The following is a 15,070-nucleotide window of genomic DNA, read 5'->3' as shown; positions in this document are numbered from 1 at the left end:
CTGGGGCCTGGGAGCAGACTACCTCCTGCCTTGTGCCCCTTCCAGCCCTGGGACTCTGGGACTCCAAGACCAGGACTCCTGGACACTCCTGAGGCTCGGACGCTCTCATCCAGGCAGCTTGCAGGGCTGTCACTGGCTCTCCCATGTGAGAACCTCAGGATCATCCAGGACACCAGCCTTCAAACCCTAAGGACAAAGCAATCAATGGCTGCTAACATCACAAAAGCAGACAACTGGACAACCTCCACGGGCATGGTCTTACCAAAAAAAAAAAAAATCCAACCCAAATCTGACGGAGCTTCTAAAACTAAATACTGACTTACAGTGACATACGGGGGCAGCAGAACATGTGAAATGACACTCAGAGACTCCATCCACAAAATTCTGACTCCGGGACTCTCCCCAAGACAAGCAACACAGTTTCTTCAATAAAGAAATCGTAAGGGGTGGGGGAAAGAGTTGGAAGAGAAAACTTATAATGAGACATATCACCAATCACACTGGATTTTGTGAATCCTGGCCCAAAAAAACTTTTGAAAAACTTTTAGGAGGCGATTAGGGAAATCTGAACACCAATTGAATGTGATATTAAGAAATTATTGTTAACTAAGGGGGTCTGATCATTGCTAATTTCTTAGAAGAATTCTTATCTTTAAGATGCATGAAATATTTAAGAATGAAACGATATAATGTCTGGGATTTCTTCAAAATAATCTTGTGGGGGAGTGGATTGGTAAATAAATGAAACAAGATTGGCCATGAGTGGATAAGGGTTGAAACTGGGTATTATATTACACTATTCTCTCCACTTTGCAGCACACTTGAGAATTTCCACAATAAAGGGTTTTTTTTAAGCTAGGGATGAGCTTTTTCTAATACCGTACACAGGAATAACCCACTAGACATCCTACCGACAATGGAGAGTCCAGGCTCATTAGAGTCACTGTTCTGCCTCCCCACAGCCTGCCATTCGTGATTTGCTGAACGATGAGTGAATATATTTTCCTCCTCATAAATCCCATGGTGGGAGTTGTCCCAAAATAACTACCCCCTGTAAAATGTGGATTTCTCTTTCATTTATGCTAATTGACCTCTCTCCAGTTCAGAATGTCATACCTGCAGCCAACGGACTTTACCCGTACATTTCAGAAGGTACAAAATTTGACTGTGTTCCTCTACCTCAGTCTTTCCAGCTAAAGATCCCCGTTTCCACCTCAGAGGGCACCACTCCCCTCACCATCTACTTCTATTATTATTGAAGGGATGTTCTGGATTTACCCTGCTCTGCCACATCTATATGCTCTGAAAATCAGAGCGATTTTTTTTTTTAACATTTATTTATTTATGGCTGTGTTGGGTCTTCGTTGCGGTGCGCGGGCTTCTCATTGCTGTGGCTTCTCTTGTTGCGGAGCACGGGCTCTAGGCACACAGGCTTCAGGAGTTGCAGCACGCGGGCTCAGTAGTTGTGGCTTGTGGGCTCTAGAGTGCAGGCTCAGTAGTTGTGGCACACGGGCTCAGTTGCTCTGTGGCATGTGGGTTCTTCCCGGACCAGGGATCAAACCGTGTCCCCTGCATTGGCAGGAGGATTCTTAACCACTGCGCCACCAGGGAAGCCCCCAGAGCGCCTTAAAGGAGCTCTCCATTACAGGGCTTTCCAAACTACCGTCTCCAAGCAAGGCTTCATTCAGGTGCCTCCTTGGAACTATGCTCAAATTCAGTCCCCTCTCAAACACAACACTGTTTCTGTAGGATCGCAGGTGATGGAATCCCTGGAAGATGGTGGGAAAGAAGCAGAGCCTCCAGGTTGTCCCACAACTCCCAGAGAGTCGTCAGGTCAAGGCTGATGAGCCCTACCCACATTTCTCCAGGAGGCAAACTGAGGCTGGAGCTTTGGGTACAGTTCTCAGGACCTACCAAGAGTGCCTGGGAGTCTCCTGCTTCTGAGCCCCTATGGGCTACCTGTGTCGTTACCATCCTCCCTGGCACACCTACCTGTCCCCCATATACACTATCTCCAAGTGGCCTGCAGAGGACAGGAAGGTGACAAGGACCACTGGGCCATTACTGCAAGACACACAGTACTTTACATCCCTTATGGTCAACAGCCACAAGCGTTATCTGCACAAGCCTGTCCGTTGAGGTGCTGGGAAGATCGATGGGTGAATCAAGCCTTCTGGGAAGGATGAGGAGAGCACCTGAATCTGACCTGACCCTGTGATGAGAGGGGGAAGGAAGGAGGAACTCGGCAAATGTAACACTCATCATGGAGTTTAGGAAGTGCTTAAGAGGGGCTGGCAGCTGCAGCCTGCTCCAGGCACCCCCCCCCTCCATGGCCGGTGCCTGCAGAGCAAGGGTCAATCATGTACAGGGAACGAACTTCAGATGCTTAAAGACAAATGAACTCCAGAAAACAAACAGCAAGGGAAGCAAAGGTCACTTAGCACAAACATGAAAGCAAGCCCTCTCTCTCCTTGGTAGGTTAAATCCATGGCCAAAGCCATCAGGATGGCAGGAGCAACAGAAGAATAGGACAAAGGCGGAGGTGAGGAGGGTCACCGCCGTGTGCCTGCGTTGCAGGGAAGAGCACAGTGCATCCAGGAGGAAAGACAAGTACCCTGAGCCTGGGACATCCTCACCCCGGCCAATCCCTTCCTGCCCCCTGTCCATGTCCTTCCGCGGTGCCTCCCTGCAGCCCCCCACCCCCAGACTATCTCTGCCCAGGCCCACACCTGCCTGGCTGCCTCCTCGGCCCATGTATGGCTGGTCTGGACTACTGGTGGGGCTGTCATCACCAAACATCTTACCTTCGTTTCTGGGACATGGGCCCAGAGAGAGGAGAATGGGAGCAGTTCCAATCAAACCTCTTCCTCCCCATGCAGCACTTCCTACCTTTCAGATGCATGTTTACCCACGTTATCTCCCTTGAGCCTTGCACGCCCTTTGTGTAGATGCAGGAACTGAGTCTCAAAGAGGTGAAATCTATCACATCACAGTCAACGGGAGGAGCCAGGACTAGAGCTTCTAGCCCTCTGTGCAGGGCTTTTGCCATGCTCCCGCATTCTACACTCAGAGACAGGAGTGTTCTGATGCATCTGCCTTTCTAGGGAGCACATCTCCCTTCTCGTCCCGCAAAACAGGTCCAGGTTGTCTCAGAACAGCCATCCCATAGCCTTCTGACTTCAGAGGGCTGGATTGTTCATCCGCCCTGTACAGATAAAATGCCAAAGGGCACGGAATAGATGAGAATCAAAGTCTACGGGAGAATGGGGCCCAGACCTGGAGCCCTGAGCTCCGGAGTCCTGCTGGCAGCTTCTCCTGCTAGACAAGTGTGCCCTGAGCATCAGTCATTCCTAGATCACCTGCAGAATTTCTGCCATATTCTATACCATTTGTACTATTACTACTGTTTCTACTAAACAGGCTCATTCTTGTGACTTGATACTTCTAATTTAAAGTGATACTTTGTATCACCACTGCAAGAGGGAAAATTAGTACCACTGGCCAAAACCAGGAGAGAATCCTGAAAATAAATAGTACAAAAACAACTTAAGTTATAGGCAGGCACTGTTCCCCAATTTAAAGACCCTGAGCCAGAGGTCTGTTCTCTTTGCTATAAAAGGGAGATTAGCAAGTGTTAAAAAGGTGTTAAAGCCAGACTAGCCCCAATCTAAAACTTTCCCCTTGAAGAAATTACAAGGATTAGCAGAGAACAGAAAAGGGAAGAACTTTCTCACTAGGTGACTCAATATTACTTCATGCTTAACCACCTTCAGTTACTTCACTGAAGATTCATCCTGCACTGTGGGAAACATCAAATTAGACTAGGTTATAGGAAGTGGGACAGGAGGGATGAGAGACAACCAAACCATAAGCGGCAACCCATGCCAGCTTCTCCAAGTGCTCCAGTTAGTTCATTGCCCGTCACCTCCCCCAGGCACATCCAGCTTCTGGGCAAGCCCAGGGGCCACCAGTCACCACCCAGGCATCTATGGCTCCACTGCCCTTGTCTTAGCCCTTGTCCAACGCAGAACGCAGCACTAACTCCGAACTCCTCTGGAAATGAGGATGCAGCAGGGCCACCAGCAGTTACCCCAAATCCCCACAGCATCTCTGTGGACAGTCAACTCTAATGACCCCTGGTTGCTGGGAAGCTTTGGGCTCATATACCCTAGCAGAGGAGGGAGGCTATACCAGCCTGGGTGGGCAGCTCCCTGGGGTCTCGTGGACATCACGTCTGTAGCTAGGGGCTGCAGCCCCGGAAGCAACCCCAAAAGCTCCTTTGTCCATGCCAAACCCCACATCTCTCACCCCATAGGTCCTCCAGCCTATCTCTGAAATCGCCTGAGAGAACGATTTTCAACACCCAGGATCAAACAATTAAGAGAGTAAACCCAAGAAAGGTGAAGAGTCAAAGACAGAAAAACCCAAAGACAGAGGGACACGGAGGCAGGGGTGGAGGTGGTAAGCAACCTCCAAACTTGCTCCTCGCCTGCCGGCACCTTGCGCAAAGCTAGCAGATCCCGACCTGGCCGGCACCTCGCGGGCTCAGCCAAGTTGCAGAGAAGCAAATGGCATCCCCGGCGTACTGGGCCATTCGGGCCTGAGCCAGGGACGGTCGCCCGGGTCGGATCAATACTACTCGCGCTGCAGGCTTTGGGAAGGGCGCCGCGATAGGCAAATTCGGGGAGTGGGAGTGAAGGACTTGGTGACCCTCTGTTGGGGCTGAAGTCCGAAGGGTTCTCCCAGCCACCCTCCGACCCAGCCAATGCCCTGCCTGGGCTTTCCCATAACAGCCAGTGTCGGCGGCTAAGCTCCGAACTCGCTCCCCAGACAGCGACCGGAGTAGAGGCTTTTCCCCATCCAGCTCGAAGCCAAACGCCCTCTTGGAAAAGTCCACCCCAAAGAAAACGGGAATTTAGCCCGAAAGCAGCGGGAAGGGGGAGGTGGCGCTGCCAGGCTTTACCTTTTCTCTTTACTCTGTTTTCGGGATTTGTGCAGGAGTCCGATGAGCACCACGGCGGCGCGGATCCCCGCCTTTCGGCAATGCATCCTCCCCGCGGGCTGGGACATGGCGAGGCCGCCGGCGGTGCCCGGCCGCGCCCTCGCCCGCCCGCCGCGCGCCCCCGCCAGCCCCGCTCCGCGCGCTCCGCGCCGCCCGCTCCCGGCCCCTGCGCCCGCGCCCGGGTCCCCGGCTGCTCGCCTCGCATGGGCCCCGCCCCGCCTAGGTGCGCCCAGGGGGTCAGGTGACTGGGTGCTCACTTCCCGGCGACCTTCAGTGTCTCCTCGGGGCCCGCCGGGCGGCCGGTGCCCGCTCCCCCAGCGCGGGCATTTCCAAGGCTCGCTAGGGGCGCGGCCCGGACGGGTGGCTCCGGGGCTGTAGCTCCGACGCGCCGCCCGCGCCCCGGACCCCGCCCCGGACCCGCCTCTCGGGCCCCGGCCCGGGGCGCCCCGGCTGAGGGCGGTGCAAGCGGGCCGGCCGCCACCGAAGGAAGACGGCCGGCTCGCGCTCAGCGCTCCCGGGGCTCGGCGCCCGCGTTCGCCCTCTGCCCCGCGCCCCGGCTCCTTCCCGTCCCGCCGGGCGGCCAGGCCCCAGGGCTCCCTCGCCTCTCCTTGGTCCCCTCCTCAGCGCTCCGTGTCTCCCGCCCCCGCTGGCCGGGCCCCGGGCTCCCTCCCCAGGCGAAGGCGGCTGACGCGCTTTCCCAGCCCGGCCCGCCGAGATACTTCTCCGATGCTGTCACTGTCTTTAAAACAGAGGGAGAAAAAACATGCACCGAGAGGAAACGCGCGTCCTCAGTCCAAGCGAAACTGCCTTCGCGCGCGGGCACCGCCTCAGGCCTCCTCTGCCCGGGGCCAGGCTGCCGGGCGGTTAGAAGGGCATCCCGCGTCCAGCGCGCGGCGCCCGCCCTCCCGCGCCAGGGATCCCTGGCGTTTTGACTCGGCCGGATGCTACCTCTCACCTTTCCCCAAATCCCGGAAAGGACTGTCATGCGGGGGTAGAGGGATCTACTACAGAGTCCGCATCCATGTGGGCTGGGGTCAGTCCCCCGGTTAACATTTGTTTTCCCGGCCCTGGGAGTTTGACAAAACATAGGGTCAATGATAGATTTCCTGGCTGCTACACCTGCACCTCGCGTCCCAGGTTGCCAGGGAGACGCAGGTGGGGGGGAGGGGGACCCTACTCCACGGCAGCCGGGGCCCCAGCGCGGGCTGCCTCACACACCCAAACGTGCATTCTTCCCCTCCTCCTGCACACCGCGTGCACGCTTCTCCTTCACTTCAGAAGCCATTGGTGGGGAAAGGGCCCTGGCCCGGTCTCTACTACGGGCGTGGGGTGCTCCTAAGCCCCACTCAGTCACTTCCATTTGCTGCCAAGAAGCCTAGCACCCTCTCACCACCCTCACCTCCCCCCACCCCTTGCTTAACTACTGGCTTTGCTTCTCCTTCCATCCCCCTAGGGAAGGGAATCGGCAGAGGACTGGAGGGAATTAAAACTAGCCAATTAGTCCATCTTTGGTAACAGCCCTGTTGGGGCCAATGAGGTCCCTGAGGCAATTTGCCTTGTTTTTTATACAGTCTGCAGTTCAAGCAAGCAGAGAAAATCCAGACAGGGAAGCGGACCTTGCTGGAGAGGGGACGGGGGCTGCGAATGAATTCAAGCGCCTGCGACCTCAACCCCGCCTCTCCAGTGGGCACAGCTTCTTGCGGGCACTGGCATTGGGGGGAGGGCAGGGAGCGCCAGAGTGGTGCCAAAATGTGCCTGGTTTATTTACGAAGCATCTATTAGCAATGGCCTCAGCCCCCCTGAGCCTGCCTGGGTGGTGGGAGACCACAGATATAGCCATGGACGGCTATCTATAGCCAGAGAGGAGTGTCCCAGGCCCCACCCCTGGGATTGCAGCTACCCTGGCTTCAAGGACTACACCAGTAAGTGACCTGAGAATCAGTCTGGAAAAAGAATGGGGAAATGAGTATGTCCTCAGTGGGTAAGAGGGCAGCGCGGCAGCACATACAGCCCAGGGCTCCTCCAGCCTTGGCCATACACAGAACCTCTCCATGGCCAGGAGGGTGCTGGAGGCACTGGCTGTAGGTCTAGGCCAGCATGGGGTGTATTTTATCCACACACAGGTAGAGTACACCTCGGTGCAAGACCTCAATCCCTCCCAGGTGGGTGAATGTGGATGGCTCCCACCTATGCCCCACTGCCTGCGAGGTATTTTAGATCAAGTTCATCAGTGAGAAACAGGGCATTGGGATGAAAGTGAAAAATCTTTCCACCAAGCGGGTAACTTTATTCATTGTTATTCTGGGCTTCCAGGCCCTCTCAACTCATCTACAACCACAATGTTTCCAGCCCCAGTGTGGCTGAAAATATAAGGTTGTCCCCCCAAGACCGTAACCTGATCTGATTCCTAGCGCCCTAAAAGGTAGACGTTTTCTGGGGGTGGGAGAGCCATTCCTTCTGCCCACACCCCACACAGGAAACACCAAAGCATAAGGACACCCATCAGTGGCAGAGAATGTAATGGCCATCTGCTAGATGTGGCCATTCCACCAACATTTACGAAACAATTAGGATGCATCCAGCTTTGTGCAAGAAACTAGGGTAAGAGAAATGTAAGAGACCATCCTTGCTCAAAACAAGCAGGGCTAACACACATGAAACCACAAAACCATCCCATTCCTGGCTTATCCAGTTTATCCAATGTGACCCAGCCACTGTTCCCCCAAGGTAGGCCATTTGCATACCACCTTCACAATGTCTTAATACCATACTACTCAGTTATTTACTTATTAACTTTGCTTTAATTAAATCCACTCACTTCTTAACTAATTTTAAAAGAAAACATTATTACCACCCTAAAATCTCTTATTGCTTATCATTCATCCCATACAGACATACACAAACTTATTAAATTCTAGCTCAATTCTGTTGCCTGGCGAAGGCTCGGCACCTGAAGCACCTTCGTTAAAAGAGAAAAATGACAAGCATTAGTTTTTAGCTACACACTTGCACCAAATGAAGACGCTGTCCTTGAAAAAATTACCAAGTTTGAAAGAGAACCAAAAGGGAACAATTTTTCAGGTAAGTGACTCAAAGGTCTTCTAGGGCCACATCCGTGGGGTACTTTGGGGTGGACGGAGAAGACTGGACACTTCCAGACCACAGGGAGTGAGGTCAGTGAGGACCACAGTGGTCAGAGAAGGGGTCTTCTCCCGGATCCCAGGCCACTGAGCAGCAGTTTATCCTCGGCGGTGTCCCAGCTCACAGGACCTCCAAGGGCTGTCCCAGCCCTCCCCCCTCCCCAGCACACAGTCCCTGAGAACAAAGTGCTGGGCAGCTGCCAGCCTGGGTCTCTGTCCCAATCCGGGGAAACCCGAAGGCTGAGGGGGCCTGGGTGGGAGCCGGGTGGGGAAGGGGACAGGGCAGTTAATCATGAACAGAGGGCAGACAGCTGCACAGCCCATTCCTAAGGGGCCAGTGGGGTGAAGCAGACAGACACGCATGCTTGGTCCTGAAGAAAAGGGCCTTCTGTGCCTGGGAAGCCGCTCCAGGAGACATATCCGCGTGAAAGCGGGAATCAGCCCCACTGCCAGCGCCCAGGTCTGAGAGCAAGCGCTCCTCCCCACCCCCCACCCCACCTCCACTACCAGTGCCTCCACTGCTCCCCAAAAGGATTGCAACCCTCCTTGGCTAGGATCACGGGTAGATGTGAGGCAAGAGGGACTGTGGAGCTATGGGGTAGGGCCTCTTACGAAAACCAGCTATTTTCAGATATCTTGCTTCTCCCCTTCTACAGGGGACAGTGTGCCCAGCCTTCCCATGGATCACACAACCTTTGGAGCAATTCAAGAGTTATACACCTTTAGACCTGCTTAGGACAGGCCAGCATCCCCACTCTCTTATGCCCTTGGGGGTACACACCAGCTCCAGCTCCGAGAGAAATCACTCAGAAGCCCCCCTCATGTCTCTCTGCGGAGCACTCGCACCTGTGCTTGCAAGGAGCCAGACTGACATTCATTCTTGGCAGGTACGTCAGCACCCCCTGCTGGACCACGTTACAGTTGCATCTCTGGGATACCACCATATGAGGAAAAGGAGAAAGAGGAAGGGGGAGAGGGAAAGGGGGGGGAAGGGAAAGATTGGGAAGGTCATTTGAAGTGGAGAAGCAGTTTCTATTTTGAAAAGCGAGAGAGACGCAGGAGGGATCTTTGCCACACGTTGACTCTCCACCCAGCTCCTAACCTCCCCTCTCAGAGCCCACGACCAGCCCCCAAAGGGGTCCCTCCCACCACAACAGGCTCCTTTGGGGATAGCAACAGACCACGCCCAGGCTGGGCATGGAAGCCAAGCTTGGGAACCACAGCTCAGCCTGCTTCCCCGGAGCCACACATGTCATACTGAACAGAGGATCTGCCGAGAAACTGGCTCAGATCTGGGAAAGGGATCTCGGTGACTTGTGTGGCATTTCCGAGCTCCAGGGAGAGGAAACCATGCCTGAGGAAACCCACAGATTCCACTCAGTGGCAGGCATCCAGCCTTTGGGCTAAACATCATCTAGTACCCAGAGCCTGCAATGCATGATGATAACCAGAACTTTGCTGCTTTCCTGTTCAGGAATTACAAGAAAAGGGGGGTAGGAGGAGGAAGAAAGGAGTTCCTCACCTATTTCTGGGGCTACTGAAGGTATTTAAAATATTTCTTTTTGGTTTATTTATGGAATTTCGAATCCATGAATCTAAACGGCATGGCTACAATTTTTCCCACAGTAGAAACATTCAAAAGGATTCTTCCATGTGTGAAATTTCTGATGAGCAGGAAGCAGATTTTGCATGGAGGCTGCCAGGGGTCACTCCAGGGAATCGGGAGCAGATGGGGCCAAGGGTGGGTGTCCTGCAGCACAGGCATCTCATGCTCAGGGTCCTCAGTCGTTCCCCACCTCACTGATTAGCTGTTGCTACCCGTGGAGCCCCTTCCAACTCTAGGTTTTCTGGGGCTGAGTGGAAAAGTGGGGAGGAAAGCTGTCTTTCCATAATATTAGCAACATTGCTTAGCAACATCTTTCAAAGCAAGAACCAGCAGACTCTCCAAAAACCTATTCTGTTTGGCTCTACAAAGAACAGAGTGGTTTCTTACATGTGCATTATTTATATACTAGTCTATATACCCAGTAACACCTTCTGTGCTGGCTTCCTCAGGAAGAGGACGTATTACAGCGAAGTGAGATTTCCAGACAACAGAGTTTGGAGCAGCAAAAGTTTTCTTTGCTTGCTTGCTTTTATTGTTATGATCTTGGCTAGAAATTTCTCTCAAATGTCTTACAGATTTTTTGTCCACTTCAAATATAGGTTTCATGGAAACTTTTCTTGGTGACTCAGAGCCATTATTATCAATACCACCTACTGTACTCAAGCTAAAACTCAGTTATGAAGAACCGGTCACTGAGGTGAGGACCCATCTGTCTCTGTATTTAATGACCTCGATCAGCTGTGATGCGAAGATACTCCAGCGAGGGAATACAAACGTAAAGACCCCGCAGTCAGACGAACTTGGGCTAGAATCCCATCCTCAGCTGTTACTATCTGTGTGGCCGTGGGCTAGAAATTTCATCTCTCTGAGCCCTGGTTTGGTCATCTGTAAAATGGGCACAACAACAGTGCCATCCTCCTAGCGTCCTTGCAAGGCTTCGATGAGCATGCACGGTCCGCACAAAGACTTGTATGAAAATGGTCGCAGTAGCTTTATTCAAAATAGACGGTCCATCCGCAAACTGTGGTCTATCCACACCACGGAAGACCACTCAGCAATAAAAAGGAACAAAATACTGACACATGCAACAACATGGCTGAATTTCAAAGCACTATGGAGTGAGAAAAAGCCAGATACAAAAAATACTTACTGTATGATTCCATTTATACAACATTCTAAAACAGACAATCTAAGGTACAAAAAATTAGAACAGTGGTTGCCTCTGGAGGTGGGGGATTTTCTGGAGAGACGGAAATGTTCTCTATTAGGACAGGATGGTGGGATCCATTTGTCCAAAATGTATAATTAAGATTTGTGCATTTCAATGTATGTAAATTCCCCCTCAAAACACAAATTAATAATAATAGAGGGAGGATGTGGAGTGGGTAGAGGTATAGATGAAACAAGAGTGGCAGAGGGGGCTTCCCTGGTGGCGCAGTGGTTGAGAGTCCGCCTGCCGATGCAGAGGACACGGGTTCGTGCCCCGGTCTGGGAGGATCCCACATGCCGCGGAGCGGCAGGGCCCGTGAGCTATGGCTGCTGAGCCTGCGCGTCCAGAGCCTGTGCTCCGCAACGGGAGAGGCCACAACCGCGAGAGGCCCACGTACCGCAAAAAAAAAAAAAAAAAAATGGCAGAATGTTGATAACTGGGGGGGGGGTGTTCATTATACTATTCCATTTACTTTGTATATGCTTGATATTTTCCACAATATAAAATAAAAAGAGGAAATTTCCTGGCGGTCTAGTGGTTAGGACTCGGCGCTTTCACTGCCATGGGCCGGGGGTTCAACCCCTCGTTGGGGAACTAAGATCCCACAAGCTGCACAGTGTGACCAAAAAAAGTAAAAAGAACATGTTCATAGTGGGGGGAAGAAAGGTTAACAGTGTTTATCTATGGAATTATGATGATTTTTATTGTTGTCTTTGTGCTTTTCTTCTATCTATAAATTTATAAGGACTACATGTTAGTTTTGTAAATAAGTAAAAAGATGGATGTTATCATTAATTAAAGGAGGATGCACGCAAAAACACCTCGCAGGTACTCTTTAGGTGGCCTTTCTCACTGTGCTGTTTTAAGTCCTTGCTCACAGTGACTGGTCCCTGGGGAACCAAATACAGGTGTACCTGGGAGATATTGCAGGTTCGGTTCCAGACCACCGCAATAAACCAAAACTCACAAGAAAGCGATTCACGTGAACTTTTTGGTTTTCCAGTGCATATATAAGTTATGTTTACACTATACTGTAGTCTCCTAAGTGTGCAATAGCATTATGTCTAAAAACACAATGCACATACTTTAATTTTAAAACACTTTATTGCTAAAAAATGCTAGCCATCGTCTGATAACACAGGGTTGCCACAAACTTTCAATTTGTAAAAGAAAACAAAACAAAAACAACACACAATATCTGAGAAATGCAAGAAAGCAAAGTGCAGTAAAATGAGGTATGCCTGGAACTGAGCTTGACAACAATTAGGCCAAGCATCCTGGGTACCAGCAAGTGGGCGAGTGTTTACCTGCACAGACACACAGATCTTACACGTCCTGAAGAGAGTATGATCAGGCCGCCCAAGACGGCTGTTCTCTTGCTCTCTGTCCATCCCCTGCTCGACCAGCCCCTGCTTCATCTACTCCCTACTCATATGACTGACCTTCCTAATCAGTAAATGCCTACAGACTTCCCCTTGGCCCCAACTACTAATTGTACAACAGCTTATCAAAGGGGGTGACGGGCGTGCTTCTCTGCTCGTTTCCTTGGTAACTGATGAGGCAACCTGACATCAATTCCCCCTATAACTGGTAACCTCCCTCTCCCCTCCAGTAGTGAAGACTGCTGCCCTGTCCTGCCCTCGTCTGCCTCACACAGTGGGCTGTCACTCCAGGACCTTGCTTCAGACATGTAAGATCCCCTGTCCATTAAACCATCGATGTCTCTCTCGCTGACTCCAGGCTCTTTCTTCCGTCTCAAGGCTGGGCAAGTACACAGCTTGCAGGCCTGCGGGGTGCAGCCCAACTGTGTGTGTGTGTGTGTGTGTGTGTGTGTGTGTGTGTGTGTGTGTGTGTGTGAGTGAGATAGGTCGTGGCCCTGTTGACCTGATTCCTAATAAACCCTAATTTTTTTTTCCTGTTATCTGAACTAATCTCCTGCTTCTTCGGGTCCCGGAAGAACTCTGGGTCGGATACTCCTTTCTAGAGGGAAATTGCCCCTATAGGCGGCCATAATCAAACGCTTTCTACCTAACCCTAACTAGAGTTCGCTTCACAACGGACTCTGGACTCTAACTCGTTGATGTGTTCATTGCTCTTTCCCGTGATGACTTTAAGTCCTATTAGCCTTAAAGACAAACACAAAGTTTATCTTCCTTGTAGACACAGATTCCCTGAGCTTCGCCCAGCCAGGAGCCAAGCTCTGAGCCTCCCAGGGAGCAGCTATGAGTCTGCAATTTGCAAGCTTTTCGCCAGGACTGCTTTCTGAGGCCTTTCTGCCCTTTCCTCCAGAAAAAGTTCTTCCGGCTGTCTAGCCTGCAGCACTCCTGTTGTAATCTAAGCTCTTCTGGTGAATAATTCCCTCCATCGTTGGGAAAACCCCATTTAGTTCCCACTATCTTACCCCTCCTCCAAGTCCCAAAGCAGCTTCAGAAACTGCACCAGCTGTTTCCCTTTCTCCCCAAGGCTCCAAACTCTTTGCTTCCATCCATTTTCTCCCCTGCCCAGCCCCCCTCACTCATCGTCATGAGGCTGCATGTGTCACAGCTAATAACTAAAGGACCAAAGTTTCCCAATTATTTCCTTCTTCTTAATGCATTAGAGCAGTTTCAAGGTTATTGGGAGCTGGGCTCAGCAGCCAGCTGTGTGTGAACACCATCCATCAAACCTGTCATGCAGAGGACACGTAAGAAGATGCTGTCAGACCGTCTCCAGGCAAGACCAGCAGTGACCTTTGTGAGGGTCCCTTCTTGGAGAATCTGGAGCAGAAACAGTCTCAACCCATCCAGCCCTCGAGGCCGTGGGATGTGTGCGAATTAGTGTAGGAGGGGCAACTAGCAGTGTAATCCCCCAAAATCCAATGGGGAAATTAATCTTGCAAGCTGCTGACCTGTCCAAATGTAGAGTACATCCCTGAGTTATTCTGCACCTAGCCCCTGGTTTGTTTCCTTTGTGGCAATTATTCTAGCTTAGGGAGGGGATTGGTGGGGGGGGCCGGTGGTACTGATTTGTCTGTTTGCTGGTTTTTTGGGTCTGTTTGTCCCAGTGGACTGTAAACCCCATGAGCTCAGACACAGTACATATCTTAGAGGTCACCATCACCTGCTCCCTCTTCACCCCGTGCCCAGAATGGCACCTGATGCACTCTAACCCTCAATAAACATTGTTGGAAGTGAGGAAGGAGAGGAGGAGAGAAAGAAAGGGAGGGAGGGAATTCCCACTAGGAGGACCATGTGTCCTGGAGTTGAACTGGATTGGCTGGACAGGAGGGCAGAACATCGCTGTTCCAGGGATGGAGACCCACCCTCCACCCTCTCACAGGTGCAAAAGCTCAGATAGGGTGGCTAAAAGGATGCTTACATTGAAAGCCCCATTCCAGCCTGGCACAGCCTCGCGAGCCTGGCAAGGAGAAACCTCAGATCAGTGGGTCCAACTCCAAGGTCTCTTTCAGGACACCCGAAAGTCCCCCTGACTGTTAGACAACCCTACGGAGGAGGGCACTAGTCTCCTTCTCATGTTTATAGATGAAGGGAGGGACCTCTCTAGGGCCAACCCTGGACAAGCTTGGTCTGACTCTGGGGCCCACACTTGCGTGACAGGCAGGGGCTTGGCCACTCACCCTTGGGTATGAAACAAATTACATTCCTTTATTTTTCTAAAAATACCTTTTAAAAAGTCTTCTGGACTTCCCTGGTGGCACAGTGGTTAAGAATCCGTCTGCCAATGCAGGGGACACGGGTTCGAGCCCTGATCCTGGAAGATCCCACATGCCGTGGAGCAACTAAGCCCATGCACCACAACTACTGAGCGTGCACTCTAGAGCCTGCGAGCCACAACTACGGAGCCCGCACGCCGCAACTACTGAAGCCTGCGTGCCTAGAGCCTGTGCTCCGCAACAAGAGAAGCCCACACACCGCAACGAAGAGTAGCCCCTGCTCACAACTAGAGAAAAGCCCACGAGCAGCAACAAAGACCCAACGCAGCCAAAAATAAATAAATAAATAAAGTCTTCTAGGGTTGGCAGGAAATGCAGTATTTTTGGAGCCCTCTCCTCCGGCCCATTTACTTCCACCATCTTCCCTTCCTCATCGAAGAATGACCAAAGGGCTCAGATA

General features: G+C 51.9%; 1 protein-coding gene across 5 annotated transcripts in view; it reads right to left on the bottom strand.

Moving 5' to 3' along the window:
• Nucleotides 1-15,070, bottom strand: part of RAP1GAP2 (RAP1 GTPase activating protein 2) — a 219,224-nt gene that overhangs the window by 139,058 nt on the left and 65,096 nt on the right. Inside the window, exon 1 of one of the 5 annotated variants that reach the window (XM_027130675.1) lies at nucleotides 4,964-5,715. The exons of the other annotated variants lie outside the window; for them this stretch is intronic. Coding sequence (XP_026986476.1) covers nucleotides 4,964-5,070 — 107 coding nt within the window. The 5' untranslated portion in view covers nucleotides 5,071-5,715. Of the gene's footprint in view, nucleotides 1-4,963; nucleotides 5,716-15,070 lie in introns of those variants that run through there. 5 annotated transcript variants of the gene reach the window in all.

Source organism: Aethalodelphis obliquidens, unplaced genomic scaffold, assembly GCF_003676395.1.
Source record: "Aethalodelphis obliquidens isolate GAN/ISIS:26980383/991018 unplaced genomic scaffold, ASM367639v1 scaffold38, whole genome shotgun sequence".
NCBI classification, from domain to species: domain Eukaryota; kingdom Metazoa; phylum Chordata; class Mammalia; order Artiodactyla; family Delphinidae; genus Aethalodelphis; species Aethalodelphis obliquidens.
This window is presented reverse-complemented; position numbering and strand designations above follow the sequence as displayed.